General features: G+C 41.2%; 1 protein-coding gene across 1 annotated transcript in view; it reads right to left on the bottom strand.

Moving 5' to 3' along the window:
• Positions 1–19,924, bottom strand: part of pof1b (POF1B actin binding protein) — a 66,331-nt gene extending 46,407 nt beyond the window's left edge. The window contains exon 1 of the mRNA XM_078411941.1: positions 19,634–19,924. Within this exon, the coding sequence (XP_078268067.1) occupies positions 19,634–19,816 (183 nt within the window). The 5' untranslated portion in view covers positions 19,817–19,924. The remainder of the gene's footprint in view (positions 1–19,633) is intronic.
• Between the last annotated feature and the right edge of the window lie 469 nt (positions 19,925–20,393).

Genomic DNA, 20,393 nt, shown 5'->3' with positions numbered 1-20,393 from the left:
CAAAATGCGAGGTACAAAATGATTCATAATCATGTTCATGGTGCTTTTTTACTTTGCTGCTTTTGGTCAATCCATTTCAGTTCTTTTCCCAGTTTGACATTGTTCAGTGTTTAACAAATCACAAGAGAAGTTAAAATACAAGATAAAACGTGCCATTCAAGATTCAAGAGCAACTATATTAAAAAAAACTACCAAGATGGCTCACTGTCAGGGAAAGAAACTTCTTGCTGAGTTTTAATATAGTTGCTCTTGGTGCATGTAGTGCACAATTATAGCATTTGTTCAAATAATGCAACGGTTGATCAAAATTAACTATTGTTAGATACATTTAGGAACAGCAACCAAACCAGCATCTGATGACTGGAGAGATAGCAAGTCTGGTCAACCTTGATAGACTACTGTAAAAACAAACTTTTGGAAGTAGACACAAGTATCTGCACCTGACTCCGAGATTACCCCTATAAAACAAGGATGTGGCAGAAGAACGTTCCATTGGTAAAAGGCTCATACCATGCAATTAACTCATACAAAGTCTGATCCAAATTAGTCAGTTTGCAGTTAATGGAGTCTGAATCAACCCAAATAGGATTCACTACATTAGGTTCATTTACAGGAAATGTTAAAACATCGAAGGGCAGATCAATATTTCAATTATAAATAATTTCCAATTATGCTAGTAGTTGTATATCTGAAAACATATTAAGGAATGTCAAAGGATGTTAAATATCATCAAAATGGGTTATAACAGAGGTTTATTTTCCAAATTATCTGGTTAGGAACATTTCAAAAGGCATTCATATAAAGGTTATCTAGTGTCAATGTATTGTTTTCAATATTAGGCCACTTCTAATTCAAACCAGATTAATTCATTTTTGCAATTGAGATCTTTTATTAGAGCTTCTTATTGGTACTGATTACAAAATGCTAGAAACCATACAATTATATTCAATTTGATAGATCAAATTGGCATAAATAGCTTGGTGTTATTTAAGCAAATGTGCCCTGGAACCCATTGGGATTCATCTACTGTAGATCTAGTATTGTGTAACAAGACATTTAATTAGCAGTCTAATGATTAGTGATTTTGGTGATTAATCTCAAACTAATTCCACCACAAGGAATCCACCAGGGAAGGGTGATAGTAAGAACAAAGAAATAGCAGCAGAAGCACTTCCTCTAGTGCCTCAGCATTCAATAACATCATGGCTGATTTTTTAACTTCAGCGCATTTACTAACTGCATTTGCCTTGATTTTCTTAATATCCAAATTTCGCTCAACCATAGTTTTGAATATACTGAACTTCCACAGTTCTCAAATCCAAAAATTCACAACGTTCTGGCAAATAAATCATTTCTCATGTCAGCCCCATAATGGCTGATCCCTTATTTTGGGAATGTGACTGCTGGTTCCTAGCACCCTGGCACAGTGATAGAGCAGCTGCCTCACAGATCAGAGACCCAGGTTCGATCCTGATTATGGATGCTGTCTGTGTGGAGTTGGCGCATTCTCCCTGTGACCGCTTGGTTTTCGCTGGGTGCTCCGGTTTCCAAAGATGTGCAGATTTGTAAGTTTATTGGCTTCCGTAAATTGCCCTGAGTGTGCAGGATGCAAAAGTGGGATAACATAAAACTAGTGTATGGGTGAGGATTATAAACCATACCGATTAATCACTAAACATGGGATAATCCTGCAACTCAGAATTTTTTTCATTCCCCATGCATTGCAAGTATATTGTAGTAAAGAATTGTACAAGAACCTTGAGAATCCTATAATTACTACTGAAACTGGGATGGTAATCCATTTACAGATAACTTCTGAATCCCCTAATCCAAGTGGATTGTAAATAGCAGAGGCAACACTACTTTTCAAGAAGGACAAGGAGAGAAAACAAGACCCCCCCCCATACAGACCAGCTAACCGGACACCAGTTGACAGGAATTTTTTGCGCCATTATTCAAGAAGTGGCACCTAGAAAACTATGTAAACAACATTATTTATAAAAAAAGAAATAGTGCCTGACAAATTAAAGTTCTTTGACAGTATAATAACAAAGTAGACAAAGATGAAATTAGTGATAATAGTATTCCTGTATTTACAAAGACCATTTGACAAGGTGCCACAAAGGCATTCGTTGCATGGAATATGGACATTATATTAAGATTAATAATCTTGCATTCTTGGAGCATTGAGTAAAAAGAAAAATATAACAAAGAATGAAGATTTGGCCCCTCTGAAGAAAAACATTTCAATTTATTTCCAACTCCTAGCATTGTCTATCATTCTTAAGAGTCAAGAATGATTAACATCATAGGCATCGAGAACAGAATAATGAAATTCTTACTGGCTGCAGCTTTACAGGCCTGTTTATGTAATGAGAACAGATGAATATTAAATAATTAATAATACAACAAATAATTAATCAGTTATAATAGCGAACCAGACCATAATAGTGCAAAACTGAGCACACAGCCATGATGTACTCCTGTGCTTATGGTCATCGAGGAGGAAGTATTGCGGCCAATTTAAACTGATTGTGGTCTGCCAATGAGGAAGTTAATGATCCAATTGCATAGAGATGACCGGAGCCCAGAGTCTGATGACAAGTTTGGAGGGGATGATGGTGGAGCTGGAGATGTTGGCCGGGGAGATTATGCCGACAATGTATCTCTTATCATGCTAGCAGATTTGGATGAATCCCTGAATGTACCTCTGAAGAGTTGTAAAATATCTGGTGTAGACCATCCACATTGCAGAAGCATGTGAGAAGGCAGGAATCACTAATGCCTTGTACAAGGTTGGCTGGAAGCTTAGGAAGAACTAGAACTAAGGAAGCTTAGTATAAGGTTTGGAGCCTTGATGTTTAAATTATCGTTTCCTCAAAGACTAGGCTGATAGTGTTAGGCAACAGGGAACTTCTTCACATGTTGTCTGCCTTAATTTAGAGGTTGCTCCAAAGAAAGATATGGGAAGTGATTCATGTTTTGTTGGGTCGAGTCTTGGACCTTTATCACTATCGTGTGGTGTTGTGAACCATAGGTGGCAGAAGATCTATATTTTAAAAATGAAGGCTTGTATTCTCTTGTATGCTTCAGTGAATGTTTTGGCGATGACTTCCGTGTTTAGCTTCCAAATCTGTAGGTACAGGACCATTTGCATCCTACAACTTAATTCCTGAGGTTGAAGTGACTTTGGTTGTGGAGTAGCTTCATGATACTGCATGATAGGTTGAATGATTTCCTATCTACCTTGTAGATGAGCTTCACTTCAGCAGGAAGCTTGTTAGGAGTGAAGTGCAGCACTGCAGCAAGGGAAATGGAGAAGAGTAGTGGGATAAAGATGCATCCTTGCTTGACATCAGTCTGTGTTACCATCGAGTCTGTTGTCGATCATAGGTTGGGATGACAGCTTACATGCCATCGTGAAAGTCTAGACAGGTGGCTTTCCATAAATATGCACCACGGCACAGTGTTTTTTTAATCACTTTGCTACTTGCAATGAAATTCTGTTGTCAACTCACGACTGGATTTCATCCACTTCCATTTTCTTCTAACTTCACATAATCTCTTTAGTTTAGTTAGTTTAATTTATTATTGTCACGTGTACCAGGGTAGTGAAAAGCTTTTATTTGCATGCAATCCAGTCAAAAAATGATTATACATGAATACCATCAAGCTGTCCACAGTGCACAAAGGATAAAAGTGTACAATATTTAGTGCAATATAAAGCTCAATAAAGGGTTTCCACCTGAAAAGCCACCTTCTCCTTTTATCCAGAGATGCTGTCTGACCCGTCGAGTTACTCCAGCATTTTGTGTCTAAAGTCTGATTAAAGATAGTTCAAAGGTCTCCCTTGAAGTAGATGGGAGGTCAGGACTGCAATCGAACTGTGAGGACCATTCAGTTGCCTTTTAACAGCTGGGAAGAAATTGTCCCTGAATCCGGAAGTATATGTTTTCGAACTTCTGTACCTCTTGCCTGATGCGAAAGGGGAGAAGAGAGAGTGACCAGGGTGAGACTGGTCCTTGATTATGCTGGTGGCCTTGCTGAGGCAGCATGAAGTTTAGATGGAGTCAATGGAAGTGAGGCTGGTTTGCGTGCTGGCTGGGCCATGTGCACAACTCTCTGCAATTTCTTGGGGTCTTGAATGGAGCTGTTCCCAAACCAAGCTGTGATGTTTCCCGATAAAAAGCTTTCTGCGGTGCACCTATAGAAGTTGGTGAGGGTTGTTGGGGTCATGTCAAACATCCAAGCCTTCTAAGGAAGTAAGAACATCTGCATTGCAGATTGCCATTTTAAGAATAATTTTGTGTTGTGGCCTCATATTTACTAGAAAAACAGTCCAATCTCACTCAAGACTACACAACCTTTATAGACAGTTGACAGCATATACCTTTTACTCATCACTCAAGGTCAGCTCTCCTCTCCAAATCCAAAAATATACACCACAAAAGGACCCAGAAGCATTTATTGTGTTTCTCACAGAAAATGTCTCCACCTTCCCATTTAAAAAAACAGACATTCGTTTACTTTGTAACCAAAGGTATGCACAGGAATCCACACCTAGTCAGTTGGAACTGAAAACTGGCTAGACAACATTAATTTTCAGCACCTATCCATCCATATATTGGAAGAAAACATACATGGCAGTCATGGGTGGTTACTCGTTTAAAAAGTGAAGCTGGCACGAATCCTACAGAGAACAATAAAATTGCCTTCAGCGTTGAGAAGCTGAAGAATATTAATAGCTTGATTGGCCACATTCTGTCCCTTCATTTTTATCATCTAATCAAATAATAGATAAAATAGCACACAGCCTCAGGGATTAGCACTGAGCCGCAAAGTGAGTCTGCCAAATCTCAAACAACTGGCAGGAAAATGTAAACAACATCAGTGTCCACTTCCAGGTTAATACTCCCGGGATCGAGGCCCTAATTACATTCAGCCAGCTCCACTGCGCAGGTCTCTCGCGTACCTAACACCTGTTAGAGATTTGTTAGAGATTTACCATGTTGAGTTCGGACACGGAAAGAGATTACTAAGTGGACAGAGGAAAACATTCAAGGGTATTTTCCAAGCCTCTTTGAGAAAATGATACTGCCCACGGCCACACAAAACGGAGCATTTGTGATAACACTGAGAATCTCCATTCCATGTACGGAAGCTCATGTCACCTTCCAAGCTAACCACACATCCACCTCACCAGGTATCACCTGGCCCACTTGTGCCAAGTGATCACCTCAGAACCTACAGAACTGGAATGGAAGCAAAAAAAAACCCAACACAAAATGCTGGACGGGTCAGGCAGCATCTCTGAACAGGTGATTTTACAGGTTGAGACCCTTCTTCATTCCGAATTCTCAGCCTGACCTGCTGAGTTGCAGCAGCACTTTGTGCCCTTTTGTGTTTGAACTTGCATTTGCAGTTCCTTGTTTCTACATACTGGAATGGAAGCAAATCATCCTGGATGATGAAGGAATGCCAAAGAAGAATAGTGAAGATTCAGTGCCAAAAGCAATATTTTCAATTTCATATAACCTTTCAAGATAACCTACTTAAAATGCGGAGGACAATAATTGGAAGAGACATACACAGCGCAATAAATTTTCTTGATAATATAAATCATGTTTATATTATAAATAATGTTTATATTATATTATAAATAATAATAATAATAATAATTTATATTATAAATAATATTATAAATAAATAAATAATGTTTAATATTATATTATAAAAGATGTTTATCTTTAATGCCTTCAATGCAACTCTAATTTTGCTTCCATATAAAGAAAGCAAATTGAAAATCAACCATTTGTCAGTCAAAAATGGTACTTTGCCATTCAAGCTATTCTGCACCAGGATTCTGCAAGGATAAAATCATTCCACCTGATCATGTCATATCAAAGAAGATACATTTTTAAAAACACAGTATAATAAATGTATTAAAAGGTGGTCTCATAAGATGGGTATAGCTGCCAGTAAGAATAACACATTACTGTTGAGGAAAGCATTCTCAGCGCCACATCTCATGTTGTACATATGGCTGGATGTTACAGGGGAATTCCTCTGAACAACATTCCCGGGTGATTAAGATCAATGTTGTTACCTACACACAAGCACATAACACAAATTTTCAGCAATATACAATTGAGAATCATGTTCTTTTTCCACAGTGAGACGCAACAACCACTTTTCAACAACTTAGCTATTTTATTGGACAGTTTAGGATACGAGTCTTTCTTGCGTCCTTGGTGTAGTTCCTGCATATGGCACATGGCACATGGGTGACGCATACAAAGCTCATTTTAGAATTGACCACATTGTCACAGGAGAGCTCATCACTGGACACTTCCAGGACAACCTGGTTGTCAGGGGCTCTTGCAAGTCATCTACTTCACCTTCATCCTCAACACCTCCCACCAATACCGCCACCCAACCAGAAACAAAACATAACCATATCCCCAGGATCATCAGCACCTTCTGATCTCCAGCACTCCACTACACCCAAACCAATCTGATAAGTAACTCCCAGTTCTCTACACCCCAATTTACCGTCTGCAATTCACCCTCACCTTCCTTTCTCTGAGCCACAGAAACCGCACAAACCCAAACACGGGACCTCCCCAGCACAACTGAAAGTTGATGTGGAAGCCTTAAAGATCAGGACAGCTGTTGGTGCTCGGTCACTGCACCCATTGAGCATCTCTACGAAGGAACAACAGAATATTTAAGAAAATACACCGTCAAGGAAATAGTATAGTTGAGGGAGAAGGCAAATTATTTAAGCTAGCAATGCACAGGACCAAGTTAGGAGAGCAGAAGATGCAATGACTATGACGTGGTTTAGATTACAGGGTTAAGAAGAATGTAGCAGCTCATAGAAAAGTCTTTGAAGGTCTGTTTAGAAAGTATGTCACATGAAATCCACTGGTTTGAATGTTGGTATGTTCTGAGGCAGCTTACCCTGGCAATCTACAGCAGAGGTATTTAGGAGCAGAAAATCATCTCAGATTCCTTTTTCAAGTAGAAAGATTCCAACCTTTACAAATGGTGCAGGAGTCTCCCAAATGTGTTAGATAACCTCCAGCAATACTGCCAGTGAAGAATGACAGTGAACAGGTCTTATTCCCAATTCATGTTTTATAAATAATAATGCCTCTATTTTTAATGTACTCACAAAGCAATTCCCATTTCATTTCCAAGGAAAGTAAAGAAATTCATAACAAATGGTCACACTGTCAGTCATTAATAGCTGATCAGCAAGGCCAGATTCTGCAAGAATGAAATTATCCCAGATGATGATGCAATGAACGAATTAAAACACACAGCATAAAAATGAGGTGTCCGACAATTTGAGGCAATAAGAAGCCACAGCTTAGGCAGCACATTCAGTTTCACGTCACATAACACACATCTGCCTGAATGCAGATGTTTCTCACTGTAAAATGTTCCAGATGAATTTTGTATACTATTCTAACAATCAGTAAAAATCATTCAATGATGTTTCATGTAATGATCAATTTCCAGTTTGAGATTTACTACATAAGACACAAAATTATGGGTTTCTAGCTCAAATCATCTGCAGCACTGTTCACAGATGCACAAGAATAAGCAGAAAAGTGTCAGAAAATCTACAAAGAATTATATTTACTAACTTACAGCCAAATATAGTAGTCTCCCGGCAACTTCTGCAAATGGATATTTGTACGTGTTTTTTTTTAAATCATACAACTATGTTGAAACATAATTTGAAAACCAGCTTCTTAATTGTGCATTTTGAATTGAAATCATTTATCTCAGGTTGAGGATGTTTGGTTTGTTACATTCAAAACAAATATTAATCTTACTAACTAGTAACTTGCCCTGCATATCTCCTTTAAACTTTGCCTTTTCTCACCTTAAAGCCATGCCCTCTAGTATTTGATTTTTCCAACTGACTAAAACTTTGGTCAGGGATTGAATTTATGTAGAAACATCCCAGAGGCAGCTTTACATGACATTTGAACTGAAAGTTTAAAGTATGAATATTCTTCATTTTTTTAATTATGCAAATCACCTTCCTAAAAGTTTAAATATTTTGGCCTTGGTGATAAAAAAAATTGCAAATAGTAGGAAGATGGCAATTGATCAAAGATAAGACATCACAAGCAGACATGCGATCAATCCCCATATGAATAAATGCCACTTGATTGCACCATCAAGGGTGTGTCAAACCAGTGGAACATCCTTTGTGCAGAGAGATGTTACTCAGAATCAAACAGCAACTAAGCATACATTATGCAGATCAACCAAGAAGTAAGGGTTCCCTGACATCAGTCTGAAGCAGGGTCTTGACCCGAAATGTCACCCATTCCTCCTTCTCTCCAGAGATGCTGCCTGGCCCAGTGAGTTACTCCAGCATTTTGAAACAGCACACCATTGTTTGTAAACAAAATAATGTTGGGCTTTCAATTAGCTTCAACTTGACAGATGGCAACAGTTTAAACGGCCCTCTGGGTAAGTAGGATATTTTTTCGGATATATTTGAAGGAGATTGACGAAAAAACTTGTTACAGATTATCCCCATGGTCACCCTGGTTTTACCCTACCCAAGACATTCCCTTCTACCACCCTCCCTGCATCTTAATAAGTATTGTCTCCTATCCAGTGCTAACAAAGGGTCTTCAGCCTGACTCTATTTCTCTTCCCACAGATGTAGCCTGGCGTGCAAAGTATTTCCAGCATTTTCTGTTTCAGCTTTAGATTTCCGGCATTTGTAGTTTTTCTGATTATGAATTCAGCATGGGTTCTGAATCACTAGGAATGTCTTAAAGAGCAAAATAAGGGGCCAATGCAATGGAAACAGCTAATGAATTTCCATGTTGTGTTCAGCAAAATACAACAAAAACATGTTATGTTTAACTGTATCTGAAGAGATTAGATTTGAATCCTCCTTTAATTAAATTAGTTAACAACTAAAGATGACTTCATTTAATGAGACATGCTTTCCAATAATGTAATTCTTGGATGAGATTTTACTTTGAAAAAAATCTGGTCAAAACGGTTTGCAATTAACTACTTCCAATACAGGCAATTCTGCTATAATATGTGCTTCCACTATGCAAATCAGTTATAACACAATTGATTATCTATTACGCTGGCTGAACTGATGATTATGACACCATTTTGATTAGAAATTAGAAAACCACTTAAAAGGTACATTATGAATTGACAAGAAAAAAACTGTCCCATGTAACTTTCCCACAGTAATCAGACACCATTGCCTCTTAAGAACATAGTCTGTCAGTTTTACCGCACTAAAATTGTCAAGCAATTGCTTTAATGACAATTGTGCAATGATACTCTTTTAAAAAAATGTAACAGGGAGACTTCAGTATTTTTAGCTGCAACAACAAATAAATATAATTAAAAAGCATTAAAAAAAAAATAATAATGTGGAAAAAAATCTTTGCTATTGCGAAGCTGAAATTCTCTATCCCCTAATCTCCTTTTCCCTGTGTGGACACAATTGTTTTTATAATGTCATTTTCTAGAATAATGCAAGATTTCTTATGAACATAACTATTGTATTATGGGAAAACTATATTTGAAATAGGTTTAGGTTACAGTTAATTTACGTGAATTTCTCATCAGACAAAACATTGCACATGGCATGGTTGTGAATGATTTTCTATCCTGCAAGGGACTCTAATTGTATGTTTCACAAATGCTTTACACAGCATCTAAAGAACAGCGAATCACTGACATCATAGAATGGTTACAGCACAGGAGACCATTCAATCCATCATGTCTACACTGGCTCTCTAACAGAGCACCTTTCAAGCTCCATCTACTAACTCTTTCTCTACAACCATTCAAATTTTAATTCATTTTATGTTTATCCAATTCCCTCTTGAACACCAACATGGAACTTGCCTGCACCAAACCTGCAGGGTGCATTCCAGATTCCAGTCACTTGCTGCCTAAATGCTTTTTCCCATGTCTCTACTAAATCAGTTCACCGTCAGTTTGTACCTATGACAGGACATCTTCACCCTTCCACTGAAAGGACTAGCCTCCCACCAACCAATCTGTCCAAGCTACTCATTTCTATCAAATCTCCCCTAAGCTTTCTCTAAAAAAATCAGTTCCAGCCTTTCTAATCTCGCCCGAGAACCTCAGCTCCTCATTTCACAAATAATTCTTATGTCTTTTCTAGTTCCTCTAACACTTTCATATCTTTCCAGTAACAATTACCATAACAATGTGACAATTAGATTGAATATAATGCTCCAGCTGAGAACAGTGTTTTGTAAAGGTTCAGCGTGACTTTGCAGCTTTTATACTTTACTAGACCAAGTGGACCCATTGGGCCCATTCCTCGTTGGGTTTCCATTGTGACTTGGGAAAATTGCGTTTCTTCTTCAGAGCGAGACCTGGACCCAAAGCCTTTCCTGTATTGGTCTCGCACCCTCAACCCCCCTACTCAATCTCCCTTAACCCCCCTCCTCCCCCCACTCACCTACTCCATCCCCCCCTACCCCACCCCCACTCCCTCCCTCCCCTCCCCCTACTCCCTCCCCTCCCCCACCCCATTCCCCCCACTCCCCTCCCCCCAACCACCACTCACCCCTCCCCTCCCCATCCCTACTCCCCTTCCCCTCCTCACACCCACTCCCCCTCCACTGCCCCCTCCCCCTGCACTGCCCCTTCCCTTCCACCCCACCCCAACCGTCCCCCACCCACCCACTCCATCCCCTCTCAACATAAACGGGTCCCAACTGCAAAGGCACGGAGCAACAACCACGCACACAGCAACCCTAACGATCCGTGGACCCGTTGGAGGCGAAAGCCATTTATCTGTGCCCCGTGCGTGCAGTGCTGATCGGCAGCGAGCAATTGGGAATGGCAGCGACGGCAAAAGGGAAGTGCCAGCCATTTTTTCCATCCAACTTGATGCCCATTCCTCATTGGGTTCCCATCTTGACATGGGAAAATTGTTTCTTTGTTCTTTGAAATAAATGGCGTTTTTCCATAAAAATGAAATAAATCCTATCTGGAATCATTTTTTTCTTTTTATGGGTAAAATGCTCTCTTGGAGATCCTAGACTGTGCCCTCATTCAGCAGCAGCATTAACTCGACTGCGATGGCAGCTGCTTTGAGCGGGAAGAAAGCACTCCCCCCACGTGGAACCCGGACAATCGGGAATCGAGCAGGAGGTCAGAGCCAATCAATGGACCCCACCTAGGGGTGAGTGGCAGGAGCAAATCAGGACGCGCCGGGGAACCAATCAGAGCTGGAGTGTCGGCGCTCCCCCCCACATGGCCACCCAGGCCAATCGGGCGTCGAGCATGAGGTCGGAGCTGAACACAAAATGACAACCCTCCCCCAACTGCACATGCGCCGGAGTTGAAGGCAACATGGCAACCCACCCCTAACTGCGCACGCGCTGGAGCTGAACACAAAATGGCAACCCTCCCCAACCGCAGCCATCCATCCGTTGGGCCCAAAGATTTCCTGCATTGGTGTAGTACCCTCCCCTCCCACACTCCCCCCTTTCCACTGCCCACCCCACCCCCACTCAATCCCCCCCTACCCCCTCCCTCCATCCACCCTCCTTGAAGTATTATTATTATATTATATTATTATTACTAGTGTGTGTGTGTGTGTGTGTGTGTGTGTGTGTGTGTGTGTGTGTGTGTGTGTGTGTGTGTGTGTGTGTGTGTGTGTGTGTGTGTGTGTGTGTGTGTGTGTGTGGCAGGGTTGCAGACTGGTGATTGTCCGGTGCACTGGTGCCGGGCGGGAGCTGGCACTACACTTCCCGGCGGGCAGAGCAGTGGCGGGAAGAGGAGGAGAAGGAGAAGAAGGAGAGCAGCCACCATTTTTGTTGGAGTTGTCGATGACACCATTGGTTGAAGCGGGCGCTGGAGGAGATGCGGGAGGATGAGGAGAAGAAGCTGCCTGCTGGGGGTTGTAGTCCGGTGATTGTCCGGGGCACTGGGCTCGGGCGGGAGCAGGGACTCGATGACGCCGTCGGTTGAAGCGGGCGCTGGATGAGACGGCGGGGAACGATGAGACGACAGGGTCGACGACCATTTTCCTCCTGCACGGAGTCTACCCCAGGGCCGGGTGAGCCCAAAATCACAACCCTTCCTCAACTGCGCAGGTGCCGGAGCTGAACTGGCATTACGGGAGGAAGTTCAGGCGCAGGGCACGCCAGGATAGGCGCCGGTACTCCCGGGGGGAAGCGCATTTATTAAAGTTTATTAGTTAAATTGTTTTTAAAAAGTAACAAAAGTGGGTTTATTCAGACCACGGGAGAATGGCGAGTACGGCGGGCCTAAATTTGTCGCGCAGTCATGTACCATTTTGGCTGTGTAGAGGGCATGGCACACACATAAACACATGAACACATCCACACAAACAAACCGAGAGGATGGATAGATGGGTAGATAGATTTCAATAAGTTGTGCACACAAGGTCCCAAGTCCCCTTGTTCCTGCATCCCTTTTTGAAATAATATCCTTTCGTTTATGTTGTTTCTCCTTGCTCTTCCCAACAAAATGCATCACCTCACATTTTACCACATTAAATTTCACCTACTATGCAACGCATCTGGGTCTTCGACCAGCTTGTCTGTATCCTGTCATCATCCTCTGCACACTACAGCCCAATTCTGAGATATCCACAAATTTAGAAACTGGTGTTTACGCCTACAAATCTAAAACTTTAATGTAGATGAAAAGTGCAATGGTTTCAACATCAACCCCTGGGGAAACACAGCAATTCATCTTCCAACAGTTCTAGAAACAACCATTGGCAACAACTTATTGTTAATCCCATAATATCCCGTTTTTGCCATGTTCTTCAACTTTGCTGAGAAGCCTGTTGTGTAACTGAACCATTGTGCCCACCAGTCTCTGCCGAGATGGAAGGAGCAAATTCAGTAGAGATTTTAACAACTTTCAAAGGAGCCAGTACGTCAACTTTCTGATTTTCTCATAGAGTAAGGCTGGAAGATGTGATTTATTCAACAATCCCTGTCAGACTATGGCCAGCAACTATGCCTTTGCTCTCAGCAAATCTACCCCAATAGAGCATTTGCATTAGCACATTAGGACCGAGCCTCTCTGTCCATTATTAAATTAATCACTTCTTCAATCAGCCAAGGGCAGCCGTTTACATTACCACATTGTGTAGGAAGAAACTGCAGATGCTGGTTTACAGCGAAGATAGACACAAAATGCTGGAGTAACTCACCAGGTCAGGCTGCATCTCTGGAGAAAAGGAATATGTGACGTTTCAGACCTGTTAGTCTGAAGAAAGGTCTTAACCCGGAATGTCACCTATTTCATTTCTCCAGAGATGCTGCCAGACCCACTGATTTACTCCAGCATTTTGTGTCTCCATTTCCACGTTAATGTTTTTCTAAATGGCTGTTTAGAAAGCTTCAGGAAATGTGGGACATTTTTCTCTAACAGGATGTAAATGTTGACCCAACTAAAATAATGAAAGGTAAGATCAAGTGATTTTTGCTAGTTTTGGTTACTTTTTTGGTTAATTCTACCTGCTACTCTTCTAGTTTAGTTTATTCTATCTGAAAAAATACCTTTTAAATTTTCATTGGCTTACTACATTAGATTAAACCTCTCCTAAGAAACCCTGTAATTATTTTACAATGAACAGCATTGCTGTTTAATACAGTGGTTTCAATCTAATTGCTTCTCACCATCCCAGATTTAAAGGAAATGATGATTACACTTGCTTTTATGCCTTTTTTCTTTTGATCTCCCACATTTACAGGTGTGTCTGGGAAACATAATCTAGGAGTCATGTGTTGTGGGCTCTGTGTTGCATGTCAACAATTGCCGAGTGATTGTTACTGTTGTAACTACGTGACGTTCAGCATGTAAAAGCTATTTTTAAAAAATGAAGGTTTTATTTACATTAAAAATTATCAAAAAAATCTCCAGTAAGTAAAAACAAACAAAACAAAATTGAAAAATTGCAATCCACATTTTTCTTCCCCATAGACTACAAGAAACTATTTAAATAAGCAGGTGGTTCTTGCACTAGGATCAAAGCAAACTCTTAACTGATATTTTGGGAATCTCAGCAAACTGTGCCAGAAAAAAACCTTGACCATAATTTCCACCACTTTGCAATACAGAGGTTCAGTCTATCAGAATAGTCTTAATCAATATACAAATTTGCAGATGCCAACTCTGCTTGCCCCAAAAATCACAATCGTGTTATTTTCTTTGTCTAAACAAATGGTCATCACTGTTTTATTTCTATATTGTCAGAAGGTCAGAACTGTTCACGTAATGACAAAATGGCGGAAATATTTGAGCAGCTTTTTGCTTTAGAATGTATATTTTTCCTTTACATACAGCAAGTTTGTAACCTGCAAAGAGGGTTAATTCTCCGTTGCTGCTCCTCCATAGTATGGCCCATTCAGTGAACAAAACACAAAGAAAATTAGCCATAAACTCACATAATTACACTCATTTATTCTTTATACCAGACTAACCCAACACCTCCCCTTACCCAAAACACATCATTTTGTTCAATGCTCTTGCAACTAAAACATGAAATAAATTCAAGGAGGAAACTGTAGAATCCCTGAATACACATTTTTTCAATACTCTGCTTCTGGAGTGGTGTTACAAAAATGAAAGACTATGAACGCAGTGTTCTCAAATTCTCTACCAAACACACTACCAAACACACTATGACACATGTGCATCAAAGGCATTGGTTCCCTGCATAAAGAACATTTATTAGAGATATTATGGCTGTTTCTCCCAGTCATTATCCATCGGTACTGCAAGTATTTTGCTTTTAAAAGAATGATTTGCTTTTGGATACACCCTTATGCCACACACATAGCTTGCAATTATTGAACAATTTCAACATTTGAAGTAATGCCATTACTTTCTTGAGAGTTAAAATATGTGCTTAAATCATATATCAGCAAATAATCATTCTAATCTGCACTTTACATGAAATGTATTTCCACAAAATACATCTGATTTCTTGTCAACAGAGGAACCCACGAGGTCAGATTTTGCCAGAGAAGCAGAGTTATTACTTTCATTCGAACCTCCTTTGTAAATACAATGTTGTTACTCCATATTGGAAATTGCTCATTTGTAAATTCCTCCAGGCTCCTCCTCATCTGCAGAAAATTTGAGTAAGTCAGGTCAAAGGTTCTAAGGAATTTCCTAGTCATTTTTGTTAATTAAATAGCAATTTCTTTAACAAATCTTCAAGATGTTCCTACAACAATCTAATTTGAAAAACAAATTGAGGCATGTATTTTGCATTCAGTCTTTCGCAGCATAAAATGGAGATAATGAACACCAATGTAACAATTGAACCCTTTGTAACACAACTACCCAGCCAACTGGCACACTGTGCGAATTCAATACACATATTCCCATCTTCAGTTATTCCTTAAAGCAGGCTTCAAATAGTTTAGATGTATGAATAAAAGATCATAAACTATTAGTAGTTCTCTTCAACAAACCAATCACCTTGTGGCTCAGTGTTTTGGACCATTTTCCAATTCTACACCATGTTTGCAAGATATAATAGAGCTGCAACTGTTGAGGCAGGGATAAGGCCTACAGTATGTTGGACATCCAGATTATGAAAGGCTGAAATAGCTATTCCTATCAATTCTTCACACTCAACCTTTGGATGTCAACCTTTAGATGTGAATTGTTGCTGTTGATGTGGGATATGCAGACTCCACATGGATGCAAATCAGATTAATTTTAGCCACAGGCACGAAATACAAAAATAATGAAGTATTATTCTGATATACCAGAAGGCTAAGTCATCAATAAGCCAGGAAGAAGGCAGAAATAAATAAAATGAACAAGATAAAAATGTCTCCTTTCAATGTTGTACTAAAGATCTGTGCATGGCGATAAGCACTGGAGTGAGAACTAAGGTTGGAGGTTTTCTTCCTATTTCATGATTTAATCGGCCTTCTTAGCAGCTTACATCAGAAATCAAAAAGGTTGGAAAAGCCGTTCGCACAATACCTAAAATATCATAATGCTCACCAGTGTTGAGAGAAAATAATGATCACAGATAAATCTACTTCCCAGTAATTGTAATCAGAGGAATAATTCAGAACTAATTGATGGAGTACACTAGTCCTGACTAATAATAACATGCAATGTTTGATATACACAAAAGTGATCACCTTCCTATGTTAAATAACATCTTTTGGGCAAATCATGTCCAGTTCTTCCATTTGTCAAGGATATAGAGTCATACAGTGTGGTAACAACTTGCCCACACTGACCAAAATGCCCCATCTATATTAGTCCCATCTGCCTGCATTTGCCCCATATCCCTGTCCTATCCATGTTACCGTCCAAATGTTTCTTAAACTTTGTAAATATATCTGCCTCAACTACCTCCTCCGGCAGCTTGTTCCATACCCCCACCACCATTTGTGCAAAAAATGTTACTCCTCAGGTTCCTATTAAATCTATCCCCCCTCACCTCAAACCCACGTCCTCTGGTTTTCGATTACCCTATTCTGGGCAAAAGACCTGATCTATTCTTCATATGATTTTTTTCCCCAGAAAACTTGTCTAGTCCAACTGTGGACCGTAAGATATCATTTTCTCCAGGCCACTTACATCACTGAGCAGCAATGATTTATCTATTTTGCTATAGTAACAACTCAAAACAATACAGCCACAAAATGGCTATCACGTCACTATGACATTTCCTCTGATTACTCACAACTTTACGCAAACGGTGCACAATCTTGTCATGCAAACCTGCAGACAATCATAAATAAGATCTTCCAACTGGCGGCACGGTAGCGCAGCGGTAGAGTTGCTGCTTTACAGCGAATGCAGCGCCGGAGACTCAGGTTCAATCCTGACTACGGGTGCTGCACTGTAAGGAGTTTGTACGTTCTCCCCGTGACCTGCGTGGGTTTTCTCCGAGATCTTCGGTTTCCTCCCACACTCCAAAGACGTACAGGTATGTAGGTTAATTGACTGGGTAAAATGTAAAAATTGTTCCTAGTGGGTGTAGGATAGTGTTAATGTGCGGGGATCGCTGGGCGGCGCGGACTTGGTGGGCTGAAAAGGCCTGTTTCCGCGCTGTATATATATGATATGATAACATGCAAGTTCCTCCCAAAAAAACAAATAAATGAAGTCCCTATCCCTCCTCCCTCTCCTCCATCCTGTGATCCCTGCTGCCCTTCCAGGTGAGGCAGAGGTTCACATGCACCTCCTCTAACCTCATTTACTGCATCCGGTGTTCCCGATATGGACTCCGGTGAGACCACGCATAGACTCGGCGACCGTTTTGCCGCCTACTTGCGCTTGGTCCACCAAGGCCTACTGGACCTCCCAGGGGCTAACCGTTTTAACTCCTCTTCTCATTCCCACACTAACCTTTCTGTCCTGGGCCTCCTCCATTGCCAGAGTGAGGCCACACGCAGACTGGAGGAACAACATTTCATATTCCATGAGTATCTTCTAATCCAAAGGTATGAACATTGTATTCTCCAATTTAGGTAACCGCAACCACCACCCCTTCTCTCCAGTCTTCCCCACATCAGCACCCCCTCCCCATGCCTCACCTGGACTCGCACCTATTTTTCCCCTGCCCCATCCCTACATTTGTACAACTAGCTTCACAATTTGCAACTCTTCAATCCTTTTGTCTTATAATTTGTCTTTTCATATCTGGCATTTGTCCAGCCATTTGCCAATCAAAACTCCCCCCACACCCGTGTTCACCTATTACCTGCCACTCTTTGTCTTGCCCCTCCTCTCTTCCAGCTTTCTCTCCCCCACCCCAACCAGCCTGAGAATGGTCCCGATCCAAAACGTCACCTATCCATGTGTCATCAGTGTTTTCTTTTGTAAGCCAGCATATGCAATTCCTCATTTCTAAATAAATGAAGGAGTTCAATATCGAATTAAAATAAATACTCAGATGATAAAATCAATGATGCAAACTTTCTCTTATGATTGTTATTATGTCACACGATCGTACTGTCAAAAACACCTCAGTAAATAGAGTAATTTGGTAATTTTGGAAGTGTGTGTATCAAGAATACAGCACAGGAACAGGCCTATGGCCTACGATGTTTGTGTTCAACCCAATACCATGGTAAACAAATTCCTTCTGTCTACAGATGATCCTTATCCAGTTCCTGCATTTACATGAGTCAATCTAAAGTCCTAAGGGTGGCACGGTGGCACAGCGGTAGAGTTGCTGCCTGACAGCGTGAACAGCGCCAGAGACCCGGGTTCGATCCTGACTACATGTGCTATCTGTAGGAGTTTGTCCGTTCTCTGGGGGATCCTTGACCTGACCGGGATTTCCTCCCACACTCCAAAGACGTACAGGATTGTACAGGGTTAATTGACTTGGTAAAATTGTAAATTGTCCCTCGTGTGTGCAAGGTAGTGTTAATCGCGGGATCGCTGGTCGGCGTGGTCTCAGTGGGCCGAATGGCCTGTTTCCGCGCTGTATTTCTAAACTAAAAAATATTCGCTTGGTTTTCAAGAGAGAGTTAGATTTAGCTCTTAGGGTTAAGGGAATAAAGGGATATGGGGGAAAAGCCGGAACAGGGTACTGATTTTGGATGTTCAGCCATGATCATACCATATGGCCTACTCCTGCACCTGTTTTTTTTGTTTCTATAAAACATCATTGTCTGTTTCCACCGCCACTATGGCAGCATGTGCCAGGCATTCACCACTCTGTGTTAAAAAACTTGCCATGTATATTTCCTTTAAACTTTCTCCCTTTAATATGAAAGGTATACCCTCTAGCATTTGATATTTCTAACCTGGGTTAAAGGTCCGACTTTGTACCTCCCGTAATTTTATAAACTTCTACCAGGTCTCCTCTCGGTCTCTGACACTTCAGAGAAAACAATCCAAGTTTGTCCAACCTCTCCTTATAACTCAGAACAGGAGTACTCCCAGTACTCAGTATTCCAGCTGTGCTCAGGAACCCAGTACTCCTGACGCGGCCTAACCAGAGCTTTATAAAGCTGCAACATGATTTCCTGACTCTTATTCTCAATGCCTCAACCGATGAAATCGAGCACACCAGAAGCCTTCTTCACCACTCTACCTACCTGTGTTGCTTCTTTCAGGCAGCTTATGGACTTGGACCCCGGGATCCACCTGTAAGTCGGTACATTATGTCGCATAATATGTTGTGGGAGACGGAGGGATGAGCATTGTGGAAGTGGGGGGGATTATCGAGGAAGAATTTGGGGAAGGAGATAATACAAGAGGAAGTTGGCAAGTAAAGATAAAAAATGGAAGTTAAAAAAAAGTATTGGAAAATCGTTGTTATTTTCATGATCATGAGAAAAAAAACCCACGAGCAGCAAAAATATATCTTTGGTGAGCAGCCTGGAGCCCAACACAGGTGAATCGCCCTGTTTACTCAGCCAACTGCATCTCCCGTCTTATTGGTTTTCAAAGATCTGCACAACTGATTGTAAACTATTGATAACTTAGGCCCTCGAACTGCACAAATCTGCAGTGCAGACAGTCGAGAACAACGAAGCGCAGAGTCGTATCTATAAAGCAAAGCGATTGCATGAAAACAAAAGCATAGATTGTGAAAGGAGTTGCTCACCCGCTCCAGGGTCTGCTGGCCGCCTCCGTGCCCACGGACCAGTCTGGTGACGGTGGTGGTGGGGTTGCCGACGGCGAGGCAGTACTTCTGCCCGTGGACGTCGAGTGTGGGGTTGGTGGAGCTGGGTCTCTCGTAATACGAGCTCTCCGAGAGAGTGGACGAACTTCCCGGTCGCAGTGACATGTCGGAAAACAGGCTGCTTCAGCACTGCTGGTACACGGGCGAAAGGTAAAGGTCGACAGAGAGAGCGAGAGAGAGAGTGTGTGTGTGTGTGTGTGACTTTCCAAGGTAGAGAAGGGGCGGACACACCTTCACTCTGACTGACGCACACCTCAAAGCAAGGGCGGTGTCGCCACTTTCACAGCACGCCCTTTCCACCAAAGATTATCTTTGCTTTCCACCCCCAGCCGGGTCTGAACCTGGAGATGAACCTTTTGCAGTTGAAAATTAACATCGACAAAAATATTTGAACATGAGTTTTTATAGTGGCAAATCAGGCTTTGATTATAAACGCTCTCTTCCTTGTCCATTTGACCCCCCCCCCCCCCCCCCATTCTTTTAATATCTTACACTGTCAAGTATTGTTTTGAACTTCCAATGAAATGCCTTGGGCCATAAATGCAAGTTATAAAGTGACTTCGGCAATTCAAAAGAATGTTGTAGACTAAAATAATCATTAACCGGTTTAATCTCGTAGAAACAAGTCGATAAACAAAATCAGTGTTAAACACGCGTTAAATTGTTACATGGTTCACCAAAG

This window comes from Rhinoraja longicauda, chromosome 15 (genome assembly GCF_053455715.1).
Source record: "Rhinoraja longicauda isolate Sanriku21f chromosome 15, sRhiLon1.1, whole genome shotgun sequence".
In the NCBI taxonomy this organism is placed as follows: domain Eukaryota; kingdom Metazoa; phylum Chordata; class Chondrichthyes; order Rajiformes; family Arhynchobatidae; genus Rhinoraja; species Rhinoraja longicauda.
The sequence above is the reverse complement of the archived record's forward strand: the minus strand, read 5'-3'. Positions and strand labels throughout refer to the sequence as shown.